This window comes from Anticarsia gemmatalis, chromosome Z (assembly GCF_050436995.1).
Source record: "Anticarsia gemmatalis isolate Benzon Research Colony breed Stoneville strain chromosome Z, ilAntGemm2 primary, whole genome shotgun sequence".
Taxonomy (NCBI): Eukaryota; Metazoa; Arthropoda; class Insecta; order Lepidoptera; family Erebidae; genus Anticarsia; species Anticarsia gemmatalis.
In genome coordinates, this window is record NC_134776.1 from 5,761,408 (window position 1) to 5,785,657 (window position 24,250).

The following is a 24,250-nucleotide window of genomic DNA, read 5'->3' on the forward strand; positions in this document are numbered from 1 at the left end:
TGCCTTCTGGTGGACCGATATTGAAGTTCAATAAAAATGTAAACCTTGGAATAGTTCGGGATCGAAAAAAATTGGATCTTCATGGAAGAGACCTTTGAGTAGCTATTGGGCGCTATTAAGCTGGTGTTTATTAATTTCTATGGTGCAATACATTATAACCAACAATTAATCATCTGACACCATAACATACATAGTTTAATGTCGTCACCTCTTACATAATCCCCAAAGCTAATTAATACATTACTTCAAGAGAAACATTTGAATAAGATTCTAACTGAGATGCGTTGAACTATACACTGTTGAAATATATTTACAGAATGAACCAAAATGAAACTGAGTGACCACAGTCCACAGTTGTGAATGTATACAACATTAGCGTATCAAGTTAATGCATAGAGAAAATCTAAATACAACATTATAGCCCGACAACTTAGTAAAGAGCCTTAGTATGGATGATTTATCTAGATTTTGATTAAAAAAATCTGGGTATTTTCAAAGTGAAGTACCTGTATTAATAAGGCCACCGGCACTGATGTTCTAAATTCTCAATATTGTATACTACAGTGAGGCGCGAATCTTGTATACAAAAGTCTCTTCTAAGTTGTTGGACTATAGTATTTCACGTTAAGGCATTGAGAAAACGTCTTTGATACCCACTGAATTAGTTACTCATTCGAATACGAATGTATGTCACCTAAATCCGAAATAGGAGGTAGAATCTAAATAAGATATCGGATGTCGGTTTCGCTTTAAAGGATTCATTAGGAAACTCGCACGCTTTTGTTTATTCATCTAAGGTAAAGCTAGTTTTATTTATAGATAATTGCAGAGTTGTATTTAGGTTTGATGGACTTTTGTTATTATCATGTGGACATTTTCACCTCACGACACAATATGATGACACAAATAGTACAACCCTCCTATTTACACCAGTCATTTCTTCTTCGTGTTACACATTTTCTAGTCTGAAGGACTTCGCAAACTTAGACAATTTGTTAAACCTACAAAAACCACAATTAGGTGTAAGACAGTAAAATTGTTCTACAGGTGGCACTAGTATTCTCGGTTCCGTTTTGCAATCGAGCACTGGACTTATTACGTCATTGTATTGACATGGCAACTGCTGTATCCGTATTTCTTTTTTCTTATCAAAATTGCTCGACGTTATCTTTTTTAGTTCATTCATTCCTAGAAGTTATAAGCTTGTTGAGTCAATTGCTCTCTTTCAGTAGTTTGATTATAATGACAGCTGTTTTACTCAATCATCAGATATTGTTAGATTGAATAGGTTTCTGTATCAGAGATGTCCAATAGAATTTTTCTATAGAGTTATACAATTTTATATTATTGACGTTAATTTGAACTATAAGCAGTAAGTTACATTAATTTTATATAGAGTTGGATGGATCGCACTATATTTCTTTTACTTAGAGTGTTTTTTGTTACAAATACACAAATTAAAATCTTAGTCGACGTAGGATAGGTATGTTCACTCGAGGTTGTTTTCAGCATTCTGCGTACATCGCACATTCCATTTGAATTTGTTATGTCTTAGGTCACTATTGATATGATACTTTAAGCAGCGCCTTCATCGTACTGAAATAGAACTAAATATGACAGCCAATTTGAAACGTCAAATGTTAAATACGAAGGCTACAATTGTACCGGAAATTCACGCTTCGTATCTAAAATAATATAAGCTGAGCAATTTTCGCGGAAATCTTGCAGTGCGGTCTGGAGAGTTTCCGGTCGTCCGATTCCTTAACAAGGAGCTTGAGGCGCAGCAAGTGCGAAACTAGCAGAAAGCAAAGCTCTTGAACGATTTCATAGCATCTTCGAGCTGTAGCTAGCTGACTAACTTCGATTTGTCTTGTCGTCTTAGTACACTTGAAGGCGTTGTGTGAGGTTTGATACTAATTTTAGCTATCCTTATATAATTGTAAATATTCTTTATTTTCTTTTTAAATAAATGGCATATCGCTAATTTATTCGTAGGTATGCTAGTTATTTTATGTCGACTCTTTTGAACTGCTAGCAGCTTCACCAATTTCCAATTCATAACCAAAAAAAAATTTATCACCAAAATTAGGTTTTAATTCATTCGAAATTCCCTTAATACCTAATACCTTCGTAAGAAATAGCGCTTGCGAGAAACAAGATAGCGTACTTCAAATTTTAATACATTTTCATAAGTATATCCAATTGAAAGTTGACATTGACATTCGCCAACTGTCTCAAAGAGCCTTATTTAAACTTCGAAATGCATTTTCTACATGCGCATTAGTCCTACAAATTACGTGTCTAAAACTACAAGAAATATAGTTTAATTGAACAGGCGAAGGATGTGAGCGTCCCACCCGCATCGCCGCAAACTTTCACCAACTAACATCGTATGAAGTCGCACTCATAAACTGTTGCAAGTTTCCCTTTGACTTTAACGTAATATGAGTTAAGGTATCCACAAGACAGGCGCTGAAATTTGAGGCATATTATATTTCTTTCTTTTTTCTTTAGTTTATTTTTCGCTCCGAGAGGTTTGACTGGTCTTACCGCGTCTTACACTATCAGATGCAAATTAATCAATTTATAAACGACATGGTCACGTCCCACAAGACTTTCAGTGTGCGAACATCTGGCATGTTGTAGTATCGCTGACCAATTATTATAGCTCTCTAATTGGCGTACGGATTCCTAACTTCACTTGTACATAGGCGTCAAACTGACAGCTGTCAGTGCGTAAATGGTTAATGAGTTCAAATGTGTTGCAGCAAACAGAGCGTGCCGTTTGACGTGTGTTCTAATATGATGGCGACACGGTAGAAATCTTGTGGGCCTTATTGCATTATTGTTTTGTTTTTTAGCGTTTAACTAATTGTGACTTTGTTTGGCTGATTTTTTTGATCAGAAGATTGCTTGGCCATGACCGTTGAATATCAAGCAGATATAGAGTTAGATAGACAGAGATAGAGTTTATAAAAAGAACTTTCTAATACTAAAGCTCTGTTTCGTATACCTGGGTATCGGTCGTTTTTGGGCTTCTATCTACATGCTATTTCTACACAAAGACGACGCAATAACATCGAAAGTTCGCTACCGCGTTTCCGTTGAGACCTATACTGTAATACGATTTTTCTTTTACTGATTTTGTTTGGAAGGTTCATTTCAGCGAAGCATTTAAAATGGAAAACTTTATTTCGTATCCATAATTATCTGTTCAATTATTCTTTGTGTACTCGTATCGATTTGCAAATAACAAGTAAATTATGAATATCGTTTAAAGGTGGCCGGGAAATCTGTTTTACTTCTCTCCTTCTCGCTCTGTTGAATGTTTCATAGCAGTAACGAAACAAAGAACAAATAGTAATTGCACTTCAATTAAGGATCGAATGACTTCCCAACCGGAGAGGTAGCCTCGGTCATAAATCATTCTGCGAATTGAACTTTTGAAATCTCATATTGGCTTTTTAATAATCTGTAAACTTTATAAGTAAATTACGTTTAAAATCAGTTCGGTAGTTTCAGTTGGAAATGGGAATTCAATTTCCATGTGAGATTTCGGATGAAAGAAGATTGACTTAATTTCTACTACTGTTTATGAGTTTTTTGTACAGCGGTATATAGACCTACAATTGAAACCCTTACAGTCCCACTGCTGGGAAAGGGTCTCTTTCCGATTTGAGGGAAGGTTTGGGCCAAGCTAGCCAACTGCGAGTTCCGGACTTAATTTACGTTTTGGTTTTGCAAACATTATATAAATGTTTCTTTTGCATGTGTGAACGTTTCACTTATATTCAAATGGTTAAAGCTTGTAAACAATATTTTCGCATAAAACATTAAAAATTTGAGCAGAAACTTAACAAGTTGTTTATGAACATGCAAAGTCAAAATAAGAGCAAAGTTTATTCTGCAAGTCTGTTGAGGAGTCTTGGCGAGATTTAAAAGGAATATGGTACTTACGTGTTGAGTTTCAAGGGATAGTTTAGCCTGAAGAAGGTCTGGCCATGTACGGCCATGCTGAAGTAGCTCGCTTCTTCGGTGTTCGATATCCACGCCGATATCTCCTTGGGATTATCTCCAACTATAAACAATATTGTTGAGAATTAGTTTAAAATTGAAGGAAACAAAGGACTAATAAGTATACCTAGACATTTTTCTTTATAATGGTAGGTCTATGATGGAGCATGAGCTGAGCATAAGTTCTTGTAGTGTGAACAAACATACGAGTTACAAATAAGCGTGCTTCAAAAATTAATTTCAGTCTTTAAGCGTAGACCCCTCGGAGTTCAATAGAATTGTGGGAAAACCTCAATGTCACTTGTTAGTCATGGTCAAAAATATCTATCTCAAAAAACATTTTAGGCAGCGTTCGAATTAGCTTTTATAGATTCTTATACCAAAACTTTCACATAAATAAATCAAATAATTGATAAGCAAATGCGTCTTAACGTAAAACTATAATACGACATTAATTAAGCCATAATGCTAATGGACTATTCTAATCCGTTTAATCCATTATCCATCGCTTTGACTACTCATAATGAGTTTTTTCTTCTTATAATCTGTAGCGCGATTATGTAGCTCAATTCTCTATTATTGACTACCGACAGCTGGCTAGCTATCGAGAAATTTTGTATGAAAATCTGATAAGCTCCTCTAACAAGCGTCGTAGAAACTATTTTGGCAGTACATTTAAATGTCGAACTTTTGATAGTCGAGAGTACCGGCTGTCGAGAATTGGGCTACTGTATGATTTGTGGGTTTCTTCATACGTGACGAACAAATGAAGGCGCAACAAGATAATCTCGACCACAGTCACTTGACAGACTATTTCGAGCTTTGCCTCGTTTCACAGAGACTCGAGAACTCAAGACATTTGCATTGTTCATCTAAATCCGAACGCCCTATGAACTAAGAATGTTGACTTTGTACCCAGATTGTTTAGTGAAACCTATTCGGACGTTTTAATCATATCTGTACTGTGATCAAACAAACACGCCAATATTATAAGAGGGTTTAATTTTTTAGAGCCATTGAAAACTGACTTAAAAAAACATTATCTCTTGATTCCAAAAATAGTCCCGCAAATATGAACATTTATATTATTATAAGCACATAATATCACGCCTATGCGTAGTTAAAGAAATCGCCATTATAATAAATTTATTTTTCATTTATATTACTTTATGTACCACATTTTCTTTTCACAATCTTCTTACCGCAGAAAACAATTTGAAAGTAACGTAAAATCTCTGAAAACAAAGCTCCTCGAACACTAAGCGCCTTATTATGCACCCGTCAATGCAGTGTTGTCTTCTAGAAATATCGTATTTGTATGCTACTTGGCACGTGTGCTAGCGACAAAACAACGCTCAGTTCTCGTGGGACTTAATAAAGTCCCTCTAAATATTCAACCTCCAATTTGTCCAATTACTGACCTGCAACAAAATGCGCTAAACCCACAAACTGTTTTAATAAACTGTACGTTTCATAAACTATCTTTCCTCCAGTGTTTATTTAGCTTCGGTTATATTAATTTTCATACAGTTTTGTTGGGATAATATTGCATACCTAATTAGCAACATATAGTCTTGCTGTTGTTGTCTGAGTTCTAGCTATCCGTTAAATGAATAAAATAGTTTTTTACTAATATACTTTCTGGTTTGCACTAACAATTATAACGGTCATTTTCTAGCCACAAAATAAAACTTGTAGTTTTTAGTTTCCAGAAATCTTATAATAGGATTGCTGCGTATTTATTGAAATGTTATTATGTTAAGGTTACATTTACCCTCTCCGAATGAGGAATGAGTTTGGTATTAAGTCCACCACACTGCTGAAGTGCGAGTTATTGACTTAGAAGATTTGGTGAATGCTAGAATCATTTAAAGCAGACTGCCTATAAGTATATATTTAGTTCATAAATAGTTATAGATGAACTTACAAAGTAAACAGACTTACGTCATATTACAAAACGGTCTTGATTGAGTTACGATGAGTGTCAATCTTCGTATAACGGTCAGCTGCCGTTAATCTAATTTACTCGTGTAACCGACTCAAAGGAATACAGATTGAACTTTGACACTAGATTGAGCAATACCTACACACGTATCATTTTAAACCTTATAGGCAATTCGAAATATTAGAACGATTTAATAAACACGTAACAAATCTTATATATTTTATTTGTTTTACCATTTCCAGTACTCCCGGATAAGTATTAATTAGCTTAACCGAAAGACAGTTTTTGCGGAATATTAATAAAAGAAATGAAATTTATAAGACGTGAAACTGACCCTTAAGTCTTACTGAGATGCTCAAATTTTCATAGACTTATTAATTAAAACATTTCTTAGAAAGAAGATATTAGTGTTCAATGAGATTTAAGCTAAGTTCCTATTGCATTTATCTATCTTATTGTGCAACACAATTATATTTATTTGGACTCATTTCGTTCTTACACTAGACAATTATGTAAGCAAGATTTAAAGCCGTATTTATGAGCTAGAGTTGATTACAAACACATTCTTCCTGCGTCTGATGTCGCCGGAAGAGTCTAGCAAGAAGTTAATGCATTCGTTCATAGAATAAAATTACTAATAGCAGCATAATTATGGAAATCATTACGACATTTTTGAAGAGGTCCATTATGAACTTTCACGCGACCTGATTTAGTAAAGTGTTTGACCCTTAATTAATAAGTGTCATCTGATTATAATATTAATTACTGAATTTATGTTTAGAAATCTGTGTTTTTAAGGTGCTATACCGTGAAATCTATTTGATATTTATTTGGTTCATTTCTTTGATTCCGTTATAAAAATACGATAGTATGTCTGTTACGCTTTGATGATCAAACCTCAGAATGGATTCAGATAATTCCTGGCATTGAGGTAGTTGAAGAACCAATGCCAATTATTTTTTTCTAAAATACTGACTTATAAGTCGAAATTAATAATACGAAACGCCTTATAATACAAAAATCTGCTAGAAAGTTTATAGTTTCTGAAGTCCCTGTTTAAAGGAACATAAAACAATTCGAATATTATAAGTATGTAGTCAAGTAAATCGGGCATCAATCTTACTATTCTCATAGAAGTTAGTCTACCTGAATGTGGCTTACACATCTAATGGAGACGGATGAGGAGGAGCTAAAACTAACTTCTTAGTACATACTACTTACATACATAACGTTACTCGGTATGATTTTCACAAACTTCCGATGCCTCATTCATATCCATACAATGAAAGTTTTTAAATTTTTGCGGTTTATACACATAATATAAAAACGCCTGGCAGGTCTAAGGAATCGTAAATCTTAAAACTTCTCTTCGCGTTGAAGACCCTTTACCAATTCTGTATTTCGGACATCCATACAATTTGTCATACAGGACCGCATATAAAACACTTGTACAATAAAAATGCGTCGTATCACTATCGTAATCTCCGACCTAATTGCTCACGCGCTTTGCTTCAAATAATTGAAAAACGCTATAACACAATAAGTAATTATGCCGTTGCACAAATTATAATCGTTGCACTGTATGTTGACAGAACCAAGGCAATGTTACAAAGGAGTTTAACAAGCGTTTCCGAATTAGATTATAACAGAAACTAACATTGTCATATTCCTAGAAAAGTTATTTTAGAAAAAGGTCTTTGGAAGCCTTTGTTGACTTGGAAGCCGAGCAAACGGCTTTTGTTTCAACATAAATAATAAGCAACCGAATATAATGCGACTTAAAATTATTTTTGTCTATATTATTTTATTGAATTCGGCTTAAAGCTTGGATCGTCATCAGACTAAACAAAAAAAGCTCTTTTTCGGGATTAGGTAGATTCCTGAATTCGACTTATTCCTTGATTGAGCAGATTCGTAGACTATAAGACCTTTATCTACCAAAGGGATAAAAATAGGTTCGATTTTGTATTTAATTATAGACTAGAGCGTTATTTGCATAGTATCTCCTGTTAGCTGTATAGTGGCTTTAAGAGCGGAAGCTCACTTCCTATTCGGAAGGTTTCTTGATACATATAAAATCTATATGATCATAGTCAGTCTATATATTCAGTTTATTGTGAAGGAATTTAGCCCATTATTTAGTTTATTAATTGGCTAAAACGATTGAATAGTTCAAAGTTACTCCACTGCGACAAACCGTAAGATAAGTTCTTTCTCAATATTTCTCAGAAAATAGATATTTCTTCACAATATTCGAAGGATATTTACATTAGAATATTTGTTTAGGATATACATACACGTGTGATTGTGCGGAATCCTAACATTTTTGGTACGTGGGCTGATTCATCAACGGGTTCAGTCATTTGTGAATATCTCCGAATTCGGACCCTTACGGTTGGAATGTTCCGGATTATCCTTGACATTCCAATGTTACGGTTAAATTGGTTACTGTAATGGTATGATTTTTCATTGAACATGCGTTGTTACGCAATTAAATGACAGAAAAGGATTCTACGCCTGTTATTTTTTTTTGTTTTATCATACAGGGAAAAAGCGTATTCAAAGCTAACCAAATAAAAATTTCAGCAACAAAAATGTACATTCTATGAAAGCTGACCCATTTATTCCTCTCAAACAAAGTCAGGTGTTAAAGCTGGTTTGCGTACAAACAAGGTGAAGCCACAATATTTTGCATGGCCGTCCTATAAGTGTATTAGGCACGCCAGAGTGTCCAGAAATCAAATGAACCGCCGCTCGCCGCCGTAACAAGCGTATAAACTAGGTGAACGTTTTTACTCTTTTATCAATGCCTAAAGGCTTCAAAGCTGCCTTATGGACTGTGAAAGGCTTCGCTATGCTTTGAGTATACACGAGCTATGCTATTTTTCTCAATTTCCAATAAACAATATTAAAAACATATATTATTATTGAATAGGACCAAATTTGTCTCCACTTTTTAGATGTTATGCTGCATACGTTTCTATTCTTATGTTAACTGTAGCCTCAATATTACGCTACTTTAATAATATAATTTATAGATACATGCTGTAGGTATTTTTATCTTCACCGAAGTGATATGAAGACCAAAACTAATCTCACCATTCTTAAATAATTTCTAAATAAATCATATTTGGAGTCGAACGTTTCCAAAAAATACTTAAATAGAATAAAGAGTACTTACCCGAATAAGAAAACAGGGGATGATCATTGGAGTGGTTATGGAACTTCTTCCACATACAAAGCGTGAACTCTTTGAGGTCGGGCAAGTCTCTCTCGTACTCCACGTACTGGTAGAACAGCTCTTGATTCATGGAGACCTTGTAGACACTGCAGGTGTCAGTCATCGGGCTCGGGTTGGGGTTGAATAGGCTTATCTTGTTCGGAGACACGTACTGCGATGACTGAATAGGACGACGGTTCACGATTTTCAGTTGCGGCCTGTGGATAGATGAGAGATTAGAAATTTTGGGTGAAATACGGCCTTTCTGCTTGCAAGTGAAAATATGCTGTTACTTACTTAGTCTTACTGAGAAGTAGTCCCCGTAATAGAAAATACACTGTCATTCAGAGTTTCTGTATTGAATTCTTACTAGTTGTTATTTTTATAGTTATAAAGTTATTTTATTAAACAAACCATTTATCAAGAAGGTCTACTTCCTTTTATCAAGAATAAATAATCCCTAGAGGCGTGTACTAATTAGCCGATGAAAAATACATTTTCAAAGTCTTTTCTATAAAAATGCAAATATTTATTGTCTACAGAATTCAAGTTCAAAGCCAATCAAGGCAGTTTCCAAGCTGATCGGCAGCCGAGAAATTTCACAACGGAAAATCTATAAAAGTTTTCTCTCGTAGGAAAATAACACACCACAACCTCGAGGCCAATAAGGCGATTTAATTTATAAGATTACAGCGGAGGCGGAGGTGCGGATGCCACCGCAGTAACTTAGTCCCGTTCATAGATTTATTTATCTTTAAAGACCTTGATATATAGTCTACAAGGATAAGTCATATGATGAAGGCATAAGAGGTGTTTTTTCTTTCGCACATCCAACATTTTAACGTAACTCTAAAGAGATTATCTTAATTGTGATATTAAGAAAATTGTTATGTTTGTTGTATTTATTGTTGTAAGTAATTCGATTCCACTTTCGCACACCTAAATATTGGATGTTTTCAAAACAAGACGTATTATCTTGTTTTGAAAACATCCAATATTTAGGTATTTTGCTATAACGACACTGTGATATTTTAGTGTAAAATATGTAGCTATGTTTCCGTTCGAGAAATAATCTGCTAGCGTGATAATTTCATCAAGCAGCAGTTTACCAATAAAAAAGCAACAGGGTGACTTACGTACCTATCTTTGCTTGTGCTGTATTAGTATTCTTTAGGTTACTCACCTTGTTTCAAGGGCTCTCTCAGAGCCGTGGTATGAGTACGTTACTGTAGGTTCAGGAAGGATGGGGTGCCAATCATTTTCCGCCATTGTGACCCCCAAAAGGGCAAGCACGATAAGCAGTCGCATTTTCTGTAACAAAAAACACATTCTTTAGAATATTTTTATTTCTACATAAAATGACGCTTACCACATACTTTAGAACATCTATTTATAATGTCACACCTTTGGTACTAACAGGTGTAGGCAGTGTAAGACATACACCCACGTTTCAACACTTATTATGTTATTGATCCCACGTAATAAAGAAGTCTACTGCTATGAATGAAACACCTTATCATTGTTGAGAAAAAATAGAACGTTGTTGTAATATACCAAACAGAAAATATCCACCTTTACTCTGTTCAACGAAATAGTCGAATCTTGGACCTCTTCGTCGGTTGTCGCGAGCCTTTTAAAACACAAAAGCTGTTAGAAATTACCCATCCATTTTGAAGTTTAAAATTTTAATGTTTAACAAGAAGCAATATGCACAAGAACAATTTTCTGAACGTAATATTGTAACAGTGGTGAATTTCCGCACAAACTACACGAAACATAGTAATGCAAATATGTAAGGTTTCGGTTTTGCTGCATATTTGATGCATTGGAAAAGTTTGCCTACTCTTAGAATGTAAAGCGCATACTGAGTGCAATACTGAGGTAGCTGTTTTTGACTATCGAGTTAACTATCGAGAAGCAATCGAATTGCTATCGAGAACGGATCGAGCTTCCTAAAGAGCACTTTCATATGCAGAAACCTTTCAGAATAATTTGTTAACTGCCATCAAAAATGAACTTTAAAACATGAAAACGAAATAAATATGTTATTGTCATCGTTACAATATGAATTGCAATATTAAGAAGATTATTTAAACAAAGCTGCTTTACGTATTGTTCGGGAGGTGCTTCATTTCAATGTACATTTACTATGTAGTTTCAGTATTTCGATTGCATTCAATAATAGTTATATATTGTAATCCTATATTAATGAAAAGGTTTTTGAATTGATTGGCTGGTAAATGAAAAGTTTAATTTCGGTCATTTATTTGGTGTTTAAAATTTGTTAGGTATAAAAGTTCGCGATTTATTTTATAAGCAATGTAAGAAAATTCTAAGAAACTTTTGATGGAATATTTCACTTGAAACCGATCGATTAAAATCCGTAAACATTATACAAATTAATGTCTCAACTGGGACTCGAACCCAATGTATTCGTATTATGGCTTCGAATTAAACCCATCGCTTTACCAACATAGACCTCTTTCACACACAAGCCTTACAAGCTTAGTTGAAAGTGTTAACAGGCTGCGAACAGTGGCCTCGGCTGAAGTATTCTTTTATAAAAAATTCAACTCACTGAAAAATTCCGGCCTGAAAATATTCGTAGCAAAAAGTGCATTAAATTTTAAACGATACTAATAAAATCAATCTCTCATTTAATATTTACGTGAGTTCAGCTGACACGAATTCCGATTCTGTTATGTCGAACTAATTTTACATTTTTAATGAGTAGAGTTCTGCCTTTTTAAGTGAAAAATAATTCTGCATTCAGTTATGTACCTATTTAACATGTTATTTAGGTTCTTAGTTTTTAATTTTAAAATATGTATGTATGGCAAAGTGGTTGTCGCCTTGCTTCTATTTTGACGCCGACCGTTAAAGGCTTAGTATTTACGAGGAACAAATACTTTGTTCAATCTACAATTGATTCTAAATAGAGTAGATAACTAAAGTTTGACTCCGGGTTAGATAAATGTGTTATTCTGCAGTACGAGTTTCTAAAAACGATACTATTGAGTACCGAGAGAAATCGGTAGCTTGTCTATAGTAGATAGATCTAGAAAATTTCCATACTATTCAGCTTGTTCGTTTCTTTTGGCTCTCTAAAAGGATATGCGTAATGTGCATACAAATACAAACCCGGTATAAATAAAAGTCAACTGCCAAATAATTATAACCTTTTGAAATAATCGTTCTATTATAATAAAACCAGTAGATAAGTGTACAAGACCAATTAAATTATAAACGGGTGCAGCTTAAGATCGCACAGATACTGGGCATCAAGATAAAGTAAAGAGCAGTGGCATTTGTTACTTATCTACCATCTACCGTTGTGCAACCACTCTGTAGCAGATTTATGACAATGTCTTTATGAAACAGATAGCTAATTCTTTTGTTAGTGTGTTTCAACTCCTGCACTTACAATTGAAATGGAGTCTATTTATTCTATTATGAATCTTGAGCACAATTCGCTATACAAAGGCGCTATACAATTTAACTAACACTTTTACAATTTTTACGCGCGAACGCAAAGGAGTTTGCTTGTTCTAGGTTTAGTATTATTAATATCCTAAATCCGAGATAGACATCTCCTAAAATAACATTATAACAACGTTTATTTAACTCTGAATATGAATATTGTATATAGAGAAACTAGAGATGTAACTAGGTAACTGTGTGATAACCAGTTAATCATTAGCTGTGATACTAACTATTCGATACTCGTACCGACAGGAAATGTATAAAAACTACTGTCAAAATTCCACTAGCTGCGCTAACCGAAACTTATTCACAAGTCGCAATCGAGGGCTTAATCTTGTATCAATGTAATTCCGAGACGGTCGTATCTTAAATTGATAATATTGTACAGTTAATTGATATTTCAAAGGCAATGCAGAGAGTGCACGGACGATGGCCAAAGTCTCTCTACCTAATGTAGTTCGTGTATTAATAAATTCACAAAGGATACGTCGTGAGTATCAGATGGACGAGCAAAAAGCATTGTTAGTGGGAAACTAACGAGCACACTAGGCTTTTAAGTATTGTAGTCGAAAAGAGGAAGGCTTCAATGACTGTTGTTTAATTATTCTTTGAGACGGTAAAGTAGGTAGAAGTAAGAATGCTTTTATGCATTGTACCCTTACAGAAAGCGTAGTCAATATAAGCCTCAGATAACTTAAAAAAACATGTTTTTTTTAAATCACAAAATTCTTACAATAACGCTTTTATTATAATACTATTCTGACTTCAAAAGGTGGTTTTAAGAGAGGGTTTACGTTGTTAAAGCAATGAGTGGGACGTAGAACCATGACCTCCTGCTATTGAAATCCCTCAACAAATACCGCTGCTTTCAAACTACATTTCAAATCTAAAACATATTCATACGACCAGTAGTTTAAGTTTTTAGTCGATACTACCCAATTATGATATTCTATACTAGTATGTGTGGATGGAAAGTTGTAAGACGCGCCGTTTCCGTGGTGCCGGCAAGCTTGTCCGACGACTTAATCGGTAAGCACTTATTAATATTGCATGAAAAATTTCTTTACTACTCACCAAGGGGAGAAGCGAGAAATGTAGCTTGTATGTTTATGGAAGGAATACGAAAGCCGAATTTTGAAATTTTTGGACAGTATTTGCCTTTCTATGTATAAGAAAAAATCTTATATTCTGATACATTTAGACCAACGATTTTTCTTTAGATATTCAAAAAACATCTGTAGGACTATCAAAGTATACAATGTCACACGTTACAAAGAACAAAAAGCGAATAACATAGATAATAATGTTGTATGTTCCTCAAAACACAATCTTAACCCATAAACCACTTGTAAGATAAACAAGATATTTTTGGCATTGAACAGAATAAAAGGATTTTCCGTGATCGTTAGTTGTACTGAAAAGATTACATTGTATGAAGTTGGGAGGTACAATGTACTATACAGAAATAATCGCCTTACAAAGCTTAAAATATTGGTCCGTTTTCGTCCGTCCATCCATTGTGTACTCATTCATATTGATATTTATTAATGCTAAAGTGCTTCTGTTGTGTTTTCGTGGTTCAATTTTGATTTCCCGTTTATAGAATTGAAGCAAAGGGGAGCGTTTGTATTGTTGTAACTGTGAATTATGCAAGACGCGGGTAGATGTATGTTAGTTACTCTTTCACAAAAACTTCTGGACGGATTTCACTTAAATTTGGTACACGTAAAGCTTATAACTTGGAATAACACAGGCTACTTTTAACCCTGGGAAATGGTATATAAAACTTCGTTAGAAATGTCGGCACAACTTGTTTTCTTTCCCAAAACGACAACGTTTTTTACGACAGGCTGCCTGCCTAATTCTCTTGATTCTGGAGATAATTCTTGAAGTTGGGTGTATGACTGCAATTTTCTATTATTCGTAAGTTTACCTCTTTTAGTAGTTGGAACAAAACCTCACTAATCGTTTACTAAACACTGTTTCTGACTGGCTCTAAGTAAGACAACACTTTGTCAAACCGAAGCCCTAGGCACCTTACACAAGATTAAATTCGCGAAGTCAATTATAGTTCAGGACAGTTTGATGGAATTTCGTGAGTAAGTGCTGTTAAAAGATGGAGGATGAGTTTAACGGCTTCTTCGTCAGTTTCGTGCAAGCGCGCTGACAATTTCTGTCTTCGTTCACTATTTTTTGTAGTAATATTGATAATTTTTGGGTTTCTTTTGTGTTGTGTTGATGTTTGGTGTAGTTGCAGAATGTGTTCGGCTTCTACATTTTTACTTGAGCAAACTTAGAGTAAATAAAACATGTCATGTAAGACATTAAAGTTTGGAATTTTTATAGCAAAGAAAAACGGAAAATTAGTCATAATATTTTTAATTTAGCGAGTCTCAAACTTTTCCGGCGTAGCTCCTTTGGCTTCAGAGAACTTTGTAAGTTAAAACATCGAAGTTACTGTGACTTGAAGGCTGCAAGAGCCTGCGCAGTCGTTTCTAGTTATACTTTGATTTCGTGCAAAAAAACCTCTGAGAATACCAAGTATTTTTCAGCCTTCGTCTTTAAAGAAGTTATTTCAGTAAATAATTTTCCGCATTTTAACACAAAGACTGTGTTGTCTGAGCGGTTAGCTATGCGGGTTCAATCCAATGGTTGAGCAAAGCAATGTTAGGTTTATCTTATTTATGCTAGAATGATTTCAATAGTAGCCCGGAGGTAGACACTTAGGTAAGAAGGTAAGGTATACTCTTCATGAATTTACCTTATAGATCCAAAACGTGCATAATGTTTCTCAAGGACATATCTATACACCATCGGATAAAGTATGACGTAACAATAGAACTCACAATTCACTTTTTAAAAGTTAAAAACCTGTACCTCGATTCTCTACCACTATCGACTACCGACAACTGGCTAGCTATCGAAATTTTGACTTTTAGAATGTACTGCCAAAATGCTTCCTACAACACCCGTCAGAGGCGCTGATCAGTACCTCGATTCTCTATCACTATCGACTACCGACAACCGGCTAGCTATCGGAATTTTGACATTTAGAATGTACTGCCAAAATGTTTCCTACGACACCCGTCAGAGGCGCTGATCAGATTTTCATACAAAATTTCTCGATGACAGTTCGGTTGTCGGTAGTCGATAGTAGTACAGAATCGAGGCACTGATTTTCATTCAAAATTTCTCGATGACAGTTCGGTTGTCGGTAGTCGATAGTAGTACAGAATCGAGGCACTGATTTTCATTCAAAATTTCTCGATGACAGTTCGGTTGTTGGTAGTCGATAGTAATAGAGAATCGAGGCACTGATAAAGTCATCATAAAAGAAGCTCTAAATGTCTAGACTTAATCTCCTCATAATGAACTCGAGTTACGTGCTTTATCCTATATTAATTGCACCAAAAGCGGTACAACAACGCAATTCCTAGATTTCATATACACGCTGATGTTTTACCCGTAAGAGCGGGATTAGGTGTCAGAGTATCCCGCTAAGTGCGAACAGTTTGATACCTTTCCAAAAACTGTTGATAAATATAGGTATTTTAGAAATCTTCTGTTTTAATACTAGATTTTTTTTGGTCAATAAACAAAATCTATTTTAATAGCAGTCCCATTGGAAGGCAAAGAGTCTTATCATAAGAACATTCCGACACGGCAAAGTGAGTGTTGAGCACTGAGCGTCTTTTCAAAAACAGTTTCTAGCAGTCTATACCTAATTTATATTATTTATCTTGTGCTGGTCATTTACTAATACGAAAACTTAGGTGATCGAGTCGTTACAGGTTTCCCTGCACATGTCTGATAATCTCCATGTCCTACAGCCATTCCCTGTGTGCTTCTAATTAGAGCACTACATTTGCTTTGGCCATAGTTAATCAGACTCCGGTGCTGGGTGAATTTTAAATTCGTTTGCTAGTTTCTAGGAAGGAGGAGGTAAAACTCTGTAACAACTTACATGGTTGTATGCAGTCTAGTGGTGTTAATATCTAACTTTTTACATGAACTATGCAAAACAAGAAATTATTACATGCACGCACGCATTGCGTGGAACAGTCTAAAAAAATTACAATTAATTAAACTGATTGTTATCTTATTGCGGGACAAGGGTTTCCACCCGGAATGAGGTAGGGGGTTATACCTTGAACCCAAAGTATAAGTGAGGTCTCAAAATATGTTTACAATCTTATCATACAATTGTGATAAGAGGGGAATTCCAGTAGATGTAATGAATAAGTATTATTAGAACGATCTAACGGTGATACTAGAACAACAGTCGACACGTGTTGTCTTTAAATAAAACTTTATACGTATTAGATCGCCGTCTAACCAAACATCATATATGCTCAATGCGTTTATTAGATATCTATTTTTACACTCTTTATAAAGTAATATTGAACCGGAGACGATCGGGAAAGTACACTTACTGAAGTCTTTCATATCCGGTTTTTACGTGAAGTAAATATCAATATGTAAGATTTAAAATAACTGGTAGGGAATGACGGAACATTGGAAAGTGAGCATTTATTATTGACAATCTATGTTTAGATTTTATTTTTATAACAATAAATTAAACCAGTGATTAGTATTTAAGGCTCAAAAGTGGTCGAATGATGAATTGATGATGCTTTGTGTATATCAGAAATAGTTTTTATTTGCATCAATGGGACAGTAATGGGTAAACTGTATCATCATTGAGGATGGAGTACCTACCATTTCAATAATGAAGTAAAGTCGCCTGCATATTGCACAATTAAAATCATAATCACATAAACCCTAAACGGTAACTACGGTACTTTGGTCACCCTGTGTGGAATTCGAACTAACCACACACGGCGCGGCGTTAACCACTGCGCCAAACATGCAAATAAGTTCTAGATTATTAGGTAAACTAAGTAGTAATTTTACGGAAGCGACGTAATATTATTTATGTCTATACAGCGTTAGGTATATCAATTTCATGCAACGCCTGATGATGTCATACGTTTCGCTACGTAAAAACTTCGGTAATAAATAAAGTGATGTACTAACAAATATGTATTACACCACGCAATGAGTTACCGCATCGAACTGTTATAACTTTTTATTACACCTAGTAATATCTTACTAGTGTATTAAACGCAAATTTTCGAAGATGTTTGCATGTTTGTTTCTCTTTGAAGCAAAAACTACTGAATCAATTTTGTTGTAATTTAGCATGAGGACAACTGCTTCTAAACACCTTTTGACTTTTAAAATCACCATAATATGATTCATACAATGTTTGTGGTCCAAGCATCAAACTTAAATAATTTTCCCCAAAATCGTCCATTAAGCAGCTGAAGTAGTAGGTGAACCTTTGAATCTGGGTCAGTAAGTAGTTTATATCCTGGAGTAGTTCACAAAATATTTTCAATTCGAGGAATTTCTCTGCGCGGACGAAGTCACAGGTAAAAGCTAGTGGCTCGATGAATATCTGTCACTTGTACAGTAGCAAGAATTGTATGCATTCTTCCCTTGCTTTGACGATGGAATTCGTTATGCCTTTAGTAGAATCTTTTCAATATTTTTCGTTCAGTTCGATACGGTTTATTTTATTTTATTGTTGTTTAAATTTTCTTTGTTTCAGTTCCTTTCTTTTGATAGTATTGCTTTGGAAATATCTCTCTTTGTAAAGAAAATATTGATCGAAGATGCAGTGCATTTTGGCGGTTGTATTTTTTGGTAATTGGTGGTATTGGTAACTTGTTCTATATTAGAAACGTATATTTTATCATTCAATAGATATAATTTCTCAAACATGCATTCGGCGAAAGTATTATAGGGACTACTCCTGCACCATAAATATTGATTCGAATTTGACATGCAGTACATCTCATCGTACAAACCAAGTCCAGGTTCCCGAATTTTACTAACAAACATCACGCAACATTTCGAAGTATAACCAAGCCTGGTTACCTAAAATCAATCTGTAGACTAGATTACATTAACCACGATAAAGCTGTAACTTCAAAACGCAGCGCTTCAATATGCATGTGGATACACACGTGTAAGTTGATCCCACGCAGATTTTTACTCACTTTAATGAAATAACCCTCGACCTTTCTTAGAAGCTTACTAATTGGACTTCACGGTAGAAATATTTCCTCAGTAGCGAGCTAACAAGATCACCAATCACGGGTGGCTTCTGCCTCGCATTAATATTCACGCGGCGCACTGATAACGCGGAAGAGTGATGCTCTACACAATACTCGTATGTTACATGATAACATTCTATACATTATGTTGTATCGGAGAAATTATGTTTATCTGCTATGGGTTTATCTTGCACTGGCAAAAATCAAATCTTCTCTGTGTTACCATTAAAGACATGTTAGTAGTATCTATGTGTGATTTCGATCATAATTTCTTTAGTTTAGAATGGATTGGGAAGATAAAGTGGGCAGGCCATGAGGCCACCGATTTAGTAGAATGTTAGCCCAGTAAAGGGTTGCAGGCAACTTAGTACCGTTCTTTATAGCCTTAATGGAGGATATGATAGCCTTATGGAGGTTATGTTTGTCTAGCTGTTAAGTCTTTTGAAATATTGATAACAACGAAGGGTCAAAATCAATAAAAGTGAGAAAAACCGAGCGATTTAAAATTCACGCATACGGAGTGTAACAACGAATATACAATGTATAGTTGTATTACCCGTAGGTACTTGTGCTGGCGTCGCTTGTTACAAAGGGTAAAGGGAATTTGACAGTGTCAACCGCTACAAGCGCCAATGTTTGTGCCAACAGTCAAAGGTCTTTGTGATCATAGCAAAGCGAAAACCTTTCACACTTTATTTACAAATTTATAATTTTTTGGCAGCAAAGTTGATGCGATTATTGACGCTTTCAGTAGCCGACGTACGGTTTGACGCGGCTGGCCCATGAGTAGTCCTGTTTCGAAGGGTACACAAAAAGTCCTTTGTTAGTCCAGTATAGGTATGAACATACTTTTGAATCGTACGATAGTGTTGAGCCATATTGAGGGATTTGTTCAAAGTAGCTTAATTTACAATATTATCATTTGGTTGGTCGCTAACCGCATTAAAAGAAAACGTGACGACAACACGAGCGGTTGATATTTCAAAAAGTAATAATATAAAAGTAACATAGCAACTAAGTATAATAGCGAGTGTTTAACATTCACCAGTGGTCCAGCTAAGATGACAGGAAAAACACATTCAAAGCACGCGCGCCCTCCAAATATATTTTTTCATGAAAAGCATCACGGATGCAAACATTTACACTCCACAAATTAGTTTGAAAAACTTTCTCATACAGTTTCGTGTATTTTGTATCACGACTTGAGCAGAATTTTAATATATTACCACACGAATATGAGTGTCACATTCAGTGAATGGAAAAGCTCATAATTTGAGTTTCGAATACCAAACATCAAATAAAAATTTAACAAATTAAATAAAAGTTACATCGCAGTTGTAGATAAAAAATATTACTCCGATGAATGCAAAAACAGTTTAAAACGTTTTTAAGGTTTCAGAATTTCAGATTTACGCCGAGTGGCTGTTCGTGCAAGATTGAAATGTCGAAAATTGTGAAGAATGATAGTCCAAATGTTGGAAAAGCGGTTGATCCAATTTTGAAATATTTCACCCACTTTCGTAGGATTTCGGAAAGAATTTTGTACAAATGGCTTCGTACTTTACACCAATAAAAGTCAATGATAGAATAAAAGTGGAACAGTGAACGGAGAACAATGTTGTATTGACAAAATCAATAGAAATGAAAGTTGTGATCAAGACGCAAAATAATATTATTTGAGAACTGTCATTGCATCTTCATATATTTGTGTTACAGTGGGGTGACTTGTTAGTAACATTGTAATATATGAGACAGGCCCAAAGGGTTGACCTGCGGGAATTCAAGTTTTGCACTAGATATTTTGATGAAACTACAAACTTGGATGTACTTTACAAAGTACAGACGACATATTCGGTTTGGACCTCCCAAAATCTCTCCTTGGAGATTTACTTTCCTTTCATCGCATATTATCCTTGGATATTCTTATAACACAGGCTCCTCCAACTTTATTTTTGTCAAGTTATCGATTTGAAGCGTGAAAAATGGAGTCTTTAAAAAGTGTTAAATACTGAAAGAATATTTCTGCAAATTCCGATAAGACGGAACTCGAGCAATCTTTCTAGAAAGAAATAAATACCTATAATAAAAGTCCTGGAGACGATGATACAACAAAACGTGTTAGGAATTTATCCCTGCATAGTTTTCTAGGAACATAGCTGCACAGATAAATATACTTTACACTTACACGTGCGAGTTCCTCCTACGCATTTTATCGAATAATAAAGTGGTATTATAAGAGTTATTAACTATCACTTGCTTGTATGCGGCACCTGCGTCCGATCGCATGCTCGTTCTAGATTTTTGCCGGTTGACTAAACATAGTAATACGCCTAATTGAACGCTCAACTAACTTTGCACAGATAAGCAGATCAAGGGGCATGGTAATTTTGCAATGTAGTGCACATAATTGATTTGATACGCAATTTGACCATATTATAACATGTATGAAAGGCAATGGTAAAAGTGGAGCAAGCTTAAAGGGAGATAATGTATTAGCACTCAGTTTCAGTTCAAGAAAGGCATAAGTGGTCTTGTATTTTAATTCAACTTATGTCTTTTTCTCAAGTAAGCAGTGTTTTGATCTTTGATTTTGATACGTCAATATTATTTACTATCTTTTCGGATATATCTTGACAATAATTATGTAACTAGATAAATCATTGAAATTAAGATGATCAGTTCAATGATATCGTATATCATATTCAGTAATGAGGAGCTCAGTGGTTCAAGACCACTAATTACACACTCCTTTGTCCAGCAGCTCGTAACAAATGGACTGTTAAAGCCAATTATCGTAATATTAATGTTTGACTGGGAAATTCTGTCATGACATATTGGTCTGTTACTCTGTTATGTTACTTTAGGCTGAAGACATTGATAGAACCAAGAAACTGAAGGTTTTGAATTTGAACTTTGTTATAATTTTTTTTTTATCAATATGTTCAAAACCCCTGCAAAGTATCCAATATAGGATTGAATTTACATAAATACTAAGCACCTAAAAACATAATAATTGGATAACTCACACACGGTCATCTGATTTTATATTAAGCAGAGCTTGAACACGTTAAGCTCTGCGCTAAACGTGCAGTTACTAAGTCGAATACGTTTAGAAAAAAAGATTCTTAATTATAAAAAAAATAAATCAAGTGCCATCTAATCGACAATGTACGCAAAATATTGAATTTGTTTCCAAAGACACGTATCTACGCTTTCCATCGTTTCATCGAAACTTATTAAACTTATCACTGTGGTTCCGACATCGTCAAATATACTTTCGCGTCTTCGCGTTATTTCCTCTACGTCAGTACCTTTAAACCTAAAGTAACTTCCACTCGTAGAAGACATCTGTACAAAACGTTGACAGCGAAAATGAAGGTACATTTAAGGTTTTTAAATATGAGATTTGCTGTACTAAATGTATATGTGAAGGCGTGATATTATGCATGTGCTTGCTGTATTTGATTTCATGGAAGCTTGAATTTTACACACACGTTTCTAGGTAGCTACTTTATAACTAGAAACGATATTTATAAATTCTAAATTGTGACACAAAATTACTTCTAGGAATTTAATATTGAGCTTTATGAATTACAGTCATATGCACAACTGACATTATTACCTATATTATATAGGAAGCATGATCTACAATAGCTCATTCTAGTTCCAACGAAAATTCGTTAATGTTTTTTTTTTATTATCACTTTAAACGTGCTAATTATCTGAAATAATATGGGACTCTTTTTATGACGTGGTTCGATTCCCAGGTCAGTTGAAGATAAAAACCAATGGAGCGAAAAGATAGGGTGTTTGCCAATTTAAATTAGAAAATAATATCTCAATAGTAGCCCGAAGTTTGCTAACGTGCCCGGTAAAAAGCAACAGGCTCGCCTCCCATTACATGGGACTAACATTCGGCCAAAAGACGCGACATGACGTATTAGAGAATTATCGCGTTTTTTTTTAATATTTTTTTATAATATTCATTCAATCAATAGCGGAACTGCCTATCAATTTTTATCAAACGTTCTATTCATGGCAGTTTACGTTGTCAATCGGTCAACATTTTATTTTACCGTTGAAGTCCAGCAATCGGTTTTATGTAAAGCTGCCGTGGTCATTGAAATACACGATCGAATAAATCTGAAAGGTTGCAATCGCGACCACCGTAACTGTTCTGTTTGTTTTTTGCTTCTATGTAGGGTTCCGCACCCAAAGGGTAAAAAAACGGGATTCTTTTAATGAGACTTCGCTGTCCGCTTGTCTGTCTGTCTGCTGGTCTGTCTGTCACCATTCTGTGTTTCATGAACCATGATACTAAGACAGTTGAAAATTTTATAGATGACGTACCTATTCCTGTTGCCGTTATAACAATAAACACAAAAAATGTCAATAAAATAAATATTTAGGGTACCGATACAACAAACGTATTTTTTGCCATGGTACGGAACCCATTGTGCACTAGTCTAACTCGTACTTGGTAGGTTTTTTATAACTTTTTTTCCACCACATATCTGAGGATACAGCGTGTTTTTAATTAACGACTGGCTCTAGAACATTGTGTGGTGGGGAGAAATGATGGCCAATTACGCGAATGTATTCACACTGTATAACCTTGAGTAGTTTCACGCTGGGATGTGTTGATTCAAATGTTTGTTCTGCTAAACTTTTGTTATGTGTTTGGTGAAAGACCAACGACGGAATACGTCAAATGGCTGTTTAATTTGTCTACTATTACAAGTAAATTGACAGTCAGCTAACTGATCTAAGGGTTATTTTAGTGAATTCATTAGACGTTGTCGTTTTTGTTCTTAATATAAATAATAAATTTAATTAATTAATGTCCCACTGCAAGGCATGGGTCTCCTCACGTAATGAGGGAAGGTTTAGGCCTTGAGTTCACTACGCTGGCCAAGTGCTGGTTAGGGATTTTATTGTTCTTACTTGAATAATATTTTTACCCGTGAATATCGAGCACGTCGTCTTCTTTGTAATACCGTCAACGATTAAAAATCAATCACCTTGATGGTTATAGGTCCTTTCTATCACCTCATTTTACCTAAAATTGTATGTAACTTCACTCTTTCACGATAGAAATTTCCAAGAACGATTCATATTAAAGTTTTTCTGTGACAAAAGCGAGCGGGCACAGATTTTTTTCACAAACTCTCAGATAAAGTAGAAAGCTGTAGCTTGAGGGTTCACTCAGTTTTATTCAATCGTAAAAAGAGTTCCTGAAACTGTATTTCCCTAAATATAAAAATTCTATACTATTTCCTCTCGGCCAGAGAGATCTAAACAACTAATTTAATCCCCGAACATTGCAGAGCTTTTTTAATGCCTGAAAACTTTTGGAAAAATAGTAACACAATTTGTGCATCGATTTATTGAAATTAAAAATCCGCACGTGGTTACTATGAAGCTTTTGTTTTTATGATACTAAAAAGTACAATGCTTTTCAATACA

The 24,250-nt window shown here is 34.8% G+C and overlaps 2 protein-coding genes across 13 annotated transcripts in view; one reads left to right on the forward strand and one right to left on the reverse strand.

The window, feature by feature from the left end:
- Positions 1–24,250, forward strand: part of LOC142986186 (coiled-coil domain-containing protein AGAP005037) — a 387,196-nt gene that overhangs the window by 302,328 nt on the left and 60,618 nt on the right. The gene's annotated exons all lie outside the window — the stretch shown is intronic.
- The window catches only part of b6 (pentraxin-related protein b6), a 60,953-nt gene that overhangs the window by 18,300 nt on the left and 18,403 nt on the right, over positions 1–24,250 (reverse strand). Inside the window, exons 2-4 of the mRNA XM_076134526.1 lie at positions 10,363–10,490; positions 9,141–9,397; positions 3,958–4,078 (exon numbers count right to left, since the gene is read on the reverse strand). Coding sequence (XP_075990641.1) covers positions 3,958–4,078; positions 9,141–9,397; positions 10,363–10,490 — 506 coding nt within the window. The remainder of the gene's footprint in view (positions 1–3,957; positions 4,079–9,140; positions 9,398–10,362; positions 10,491–24,250) is intronic.